The 5,921-nt window shown below is 30.3% G+C and overlaps 1 protein-coding gene across 1 annotated transcript; it reads right to left on the bottom strand.

Annotated features, from left to right (window-relative positions):
• Positions 1-2,870: 2,870 nt before the first annotated feature.
• LOC140919392 (uncharacterized) lies at positions 2,871-4,334 on the bottom strand. Its single transcript, XM_073365402.1, has 4 exons — positions 3,932-4,334; positions 3,566-3,856; positions 3,345-3,432; positions 2,871-3,213 (listed from the first exon to the last, which is right to left on the bottom strand). The coding sequence occupies exons 1-4, from the start codon at positions 4,332-4,334 to the stop codon at positions 2,871-2,873; spliced, it is 1,125 nt and encodes a 374-aa protein (XP_073221503.1).
• Positions 4,335-5,921: the final 1,587 nt, after the last annotated feature.

Here is a 5,921-nt window from a genome sequence, read left to right as displayed (position 1 = left end):
TTTTTATTCAAATATATTGGTTTTGGTCAAATATGACAGAGCACTACCAACAACTCTTTTGGCCAATATTAAATGCTCTAAAAAGCCTGTAAAAGGAAGGACAAGCTCAAGGAAAAATCAGAGCTTCAAGTACTAAGAAAATTCATTACTCATTTCAATCATACTTGAATTTCTCTCACACACATACATTTAATCAATTCTGATTTTTCCCATTCGATTCCTAGAATCATTCTCGTGTATTTTTCTGTCAAAGAATCAGAAGTCAAACAAGTGTTGAGATTTCTCAGATTCTAAGAAAGCAATTTCATCATTATTGTAAAACTCAAACTATAAGAGTTTAATATAGTTTGGGTAGGTTGTAAGAAATTCTATCAAGGTTGATAGGTGATTTGATTGAACTCCTTTGTGGGTGAATTTTTTTTAACTTTGTAGCAGATCAAGATTGATATGAACTAGGTGTTGTAAAACTAAAATATATATAAAAAGATATTTGTAAAAAAACTAGAAAAATGAAAAAAAAAAACATACAAATAAAATTTGAAAAATTAGTAAAATTAATTGCAGAATACCAATAAATAATCAGCAAAACTAGAAGAAAAAAAAAGTGAAACCAAAAGAAAAAAGACAGTAAAAAAAAATCGGTTAAAACTAGTAACTAATAAATTATAACAATTCAAGAAAAAGAAAACAATTCAAGAAACATATAACTAATAAATTGAAATACCAGTAAACAAATTGGGAAAACCAAAAGATTTAAAAAAAAAAAAAATCAGTAAAAATCTACTAAACTAGTAAAAAAAAACTAGATGAAAAAGACATGTATACAAATTGAAAAAATAGTACAAAACCAGAAAGAAAAAAGCAATAAAAAATGAGTAAATTTTTTAGAAAAATACTAGAAAAATGTTCAAATATTCTAGAAAAATACAACTAAAATACGAGAAAATGCCAAATATTTTTATGCACCATAATGTCATAATTTTATGTAAGTCATAAGGTATAAACCAGTCATAAAAAGTAATATCATAATGTTACCTAAGTTATAAGTAAATATCATAATGCTAAAAGTTTCAAAAAAAGGCATAAACTACCATTGACAAAATAAGTCATATAATCTAAGCTTAACTATCTAAGACCAACTATCTAATTATCTTGACTCGGTGTTAGCGATCTTTGAGGTTAAGGTACTTGTGATCCTTTAGATAACATGATATAATCCTAATAGTCATAGTTCACTTTAAGGATCGTTCTAGGTCGAAAACTTACAAATTTGAGTGAAAATCGCGTATAGCTTGAGAACGCGATAAACGGCGTTGCGAAACTCCGATTCGGTCGATTCCAAATCGAGGTGAAAGATGACGTTCTGAAACGCAAGTTAGGCTTTTGAATCACCGAAAAACAATATATAGAACTCGAGATATGAACGCTGGTTACTGATCACAAAAATTGAAAGAATTGGAGTATTAGGATTTGATGTGAAGGAAACTCAATATTATTATTCAGCAACGAAACAAAGAACAAAATGGCGCCACAATCTAGGGATTGATAAGCCAAAAAGAACGCCACAAGGATTAACAGCCTTGATAAGTTCAAGATGAATTATTTCAAGAACTCTAGAGAGAAAAGCCTCACAAAAATAATAATCAAAATATGCCCTTCCATGAGGTTACAAATGCTTATTTATACTATGTCTATCTCTAAACCTAAATGGGTCATAAGTGACATCATTCTCTAGGCCCATATTAGTCTTACATTTTTTTTTTCTTTCTAAAATAAACTTAATGTAAGTAAGAAAATTATCTTCACTTACAGATAAGAAAAACTAAATCAATAATAAAACTATTACAATTCCAAATCAAAGCAAACTAAAAATTAATACAAACCAAAGTAAAATATATAAAGTTTATCCTAATTTATTAAAATATGAATCATCTTCATGCTCTTGAGATCCTTATCATAACACAATTGGTACTTGTGATTCTTGAGGTTGAGGTGCTTTTGAACTCTCGTCAACTTGTGACTTTTTGTGACTTATGCTTCTGCATAAATAAGTTAATGAATAGCATAAAGTATACAATTACAACATATAGTTGCAGGTTTTGATCAATAAAAGAAATTATACAATTACAATATATAGTTGCAAGTGTTTTACCCTTGCAAGTCCTCGAATTGTGACCAAACTTTCCACATTTTTTGCATATTGCAGTTGGAAGTTGCCTTGGAAGTTTGTTACAATTCTTTGCCTCATCGTTACTCTTATATCTTTGTTTTTTTAGCCTGTCCGGTGCTCTTTTCATACGTGGTGGATATATTGACTTACTATCTATAATAGGCCAAAGCTTTGGACCATTTGAAGGCATGATGATGTAAGAATATGTTGCCATAAATGTTATTTTACTGTATGAAGTAATGAAACTAAATTAAATAACTTAATAAGCGAAAATATAAATTAAAAAGTGGAGTTAAATTAATAATTTAATAAGCAAAAATAAATATACCCTCAATATGATGCAACATAATCCTCTAGAACTTCATGGTTATACCACATGCATGTTATGGCAACATGGTATATCAGTCAAATCCCATTTTTTGCAAGCACAAGTTCTTTTATGTAAATTGACAACATTTTGATCATTCTCATTCTCTACATGAAATAGGTCACGCTCTACATCACCAACCCAATGTGGAGACCGCCCATCTGCTGAAATCTTGGCCTTTTTCATAATGATGATTTATACGTAACTTGTGTTCTACAACAGGGCTGATATTCTGAATAGCAATCTTCAAACACTTTGTTGGTCTGAAATGAAGGCCCAAACTCTATATTGTATGCTATTCGTGTCCTCTAACAACAAAGTAAGAAACCATTGTCATGAATCTCTAGTCTCTACTTCTACCACCACACAGGCAATTGGAATAATTTGATTATTCTCATCTTTCCCAACAACATCCATCAGTTGACCACTATGGTCAACCTTCAAGTAACACGCATCAAGTCCAATTAAAGGTCTGCATGTATAAGCAAATGCAACTTTACATGCTTCAAGACACACATAAATTCTTTCAAGGACAAGACCATTATTGTTCGTATCACACTGAATAATAATGGTGCTATTTGGATTTGACCTCCTCAACTCCTCTACACAACTCCTCAAATATGAGTATTGTTCACTAGCAGCCCCTTGTATCATTTCAATTTCTCTTTTCTTGGTCCTATATGCTTAATCATGATTCAATTGAATATCCCATTTTTCTATACACTCAATAAACCAAGCCCTTAGTTTTCATCTCAGGAGTATGCCTTAATGTATTGATGATCATCTTAGCTAAAAATCAGTCATAACCTTCCTATTTTAAGCAGTCCTATGACATGTATGTTCCTCAGTGAAACACGTAATTTGCCAACAATCATTTTGGCTCCTCTTACTAAACCTAAGATTAAAAAGATATTTTTTCATACACTTCACTATAATTCTTGCTTTATTATTTTTCTTCACTTATAAATTTTTCTTCATCTTCAAAGCATAGTGTTTAACAACATCCTTCACAAGATCTTAGGCAGTACTTTCCATGCCCAACTCAAACATAACAACTTCATCACCCTCTGACATTTTAAATCTTGGAAACTTTATCCTAGTTGTCTCATCATTGTAACTTCCCTCAAGTGTAACTAATATATCAGAATCATCATTTTCAACTTCAAACTCAGTGGTCATAATAGGATCCAAAATCTCAACATTCTCATATGTGCCAACATTACAACGAAATTCATTAACCTTTTCTTGTGGAAACACAGTAGCCCAAATCCAATTCTCCTCAAAATCGTTATCATCTTCAGTATAATCATCACTAGCATCTTCATTGTTATCAAGATACTCCTTAACTTAACTATCATTTTCATTTTCTACATTAGCTTCACATCTAGCATTACCTTGAATTTCAATTTCATCTTCAACTTCAACACATTCATCTTTACTGCCATCTTCATATTCATCTTCTAAGTTAATAACAACTTCCTCGTCAAATGATTTCTTTTTTCCCTTACTCTTGTAATTAATTGCCTCATTAATATGCTCCTCAACTACAATTGATGTGGCAAGTAGATGATCCACATAGAGTTCAATAACTTCGTATCCCTTAACATCTTTAACAAATTTTAACACATCATCATCGCAATTTAGCGGCCTCAATCCACGACTAAGTGCTACCTTAGGATGAGGATAATATAAGTTTTTAAAATCTCTATACCCCAAACTTTTAACCACTTTTGATATATCCGTGTAAGACATGACATCGACATCCCAACCATAACTATTTTCTTCCATTTGACCCATAACATAAATTTTGCTAGGAATTTCTATAAACAACCCATCATGATATATACATAATATGACTTTTTTTCCATTATGATGACCTATACGAATCAACACCATAAAAAACAAGTAAGAACAAAACAAAATCAGCAACACAAAGACAAGAATAGGAAAATACACTAATGTGTGTTATTGTTATAGCCATCAATCTAACAAAGACAGAAATCAAAACCACTACTTGAAGTTTAAAATAATTTTATTTAAAAATTGAAAATAACAAAGAATTTTGTAACATTTAATAGCAAACTCACTAAGAACAATATCGTTACAAACAAAAATTATGAAGAACTTAAACAACACAATAGAGATTCAAATGAGAAAGTAGACACATACCTTGAACATAGTTGATGATTCAAATATGAAGTCATGTACGCAATCGATGATTCACAAAATACGAGTACATCACGGTGAATCGCGGGTAGAACTACAGAAGAATAGATCACAAATGCACAAGAACTGTGATAAATGATGAAACGCAAAAATGCAGAAGAATTGAAAGTAGAACGATTACAAGTTGACGAAACAAATACACAATAGATGAATCGCGAAACGCAGAAGAACCATGATATATTGCGAGTTGATGAAACAGATGAATCACAAGTAGAACGATTAATACAAACGCATAAGAATGAATGCTAATGCAGAAGAACAATATGATTTGCTATAAGTATGTTCTCTTTTAGTTCACATTTTTTTACTTGTATTTTTAAGTTTATTGACGCTAGTTTTATTTATTTATTGGATCTATCTAAATACAATGACTTACTATAGTGGATAAAATTTCATCGTGCACCTTTGGACCTCTTTTTAGAGGGTCCATATTAGAGGCACCCAATTTTTACAAGGTTTGAATTTAATCAATTTTCTGTTTTATAATTATTTTTATAATTTATTTGAATTATTTTATCATATAACATTTAATTTTTAGTGAAAAAAAAAATTTATGATACACACTTGATTTGCCACATTATCAATTTAAATGCCACATCATATAAAAGTAACACATCGTTAGTGTTTGACAAATATTAAATTAAGAGACTAATATTGGGAAAATTGTGTTAATAAAAAGACTAAAATATTTCAATTTAAAATAGAGTAACTACTTTTGAAATCTGGATAAAATAGAGGTATAAAAAAAGGAATTAAACCTTTATTTTAATTTTCAAATATGATGTTTTATGGTTTTAAAAATATAGGATTCCGTGTGCTTGTAATCTATGCGCCTAAATGAAAACGATTAGTTATTAGTACATACTTCACATTGGCATCTTTGAAATGACATTTTAGTATTATAACATGGAGGATATAAAAATGAGTATAATAATGTTCAGGTGGGTGTTTATTACAAAACTCGTGGTTTGGGTCCCCCACTTGATGATGAATAATTGTTTAGGATGTTTGCGTGATTGACGTTGAAGTCTATATATTTCTATATTGGTTACTTTTCTTGCGAGAGATCTGAGCGAATCTTACTAACTACGAGATCGAGAGATTGAGATTAGTGCTTTTTTGTGCTAATCTCCCACTTAAAAAGCATAATTATCACAA

The sequence above is a fragment of the Cicer arietinum genome, chromosome 2, assembly GCF_000331145.2.
Source record: "Cicer arietinum cultivar CDC Frontier isolate Library 1 chromosome 2, Cicar.CDCFrontier_v2.0, whole genome shotgun sequence".
Taxonomy (NCBI): Eukaryota; Viridiplantae; Streptophyta; class Magnoliopsida; order Fabales; family Fabaceae; genus Cicer; species Cicer arietinum.
Note: the sequence above shows the minus strand (reverse complement) of the source record. Positions and strands in the feature narration are given on the sequence as shown.

Bases quoted from the DNA above. Each gene is read 5' to 3' on its own strand.
- LOC140919392 (XM_073365402.1), bottom strand. From the start codon at position 4,334: ATGGGTCAAATGGAAGAAAATAGTTATGGTTGGGATGTCGATGTCATG. The intron at 3,857-3,931 runs GTAATGCTAGAT...ATAACAATGAAG, and splicing joins AGATGAAATTGAAATTCAAG to ATGCTAGTGATGATTATACT. The intron at 3,433-3,565 runs GTACTGCCTAAG...TTTTAATCTTAG, and splicing joins GTTTGAGTTGGGCATGGAAA to GTTTAGTAAGAGGAGCCAAA.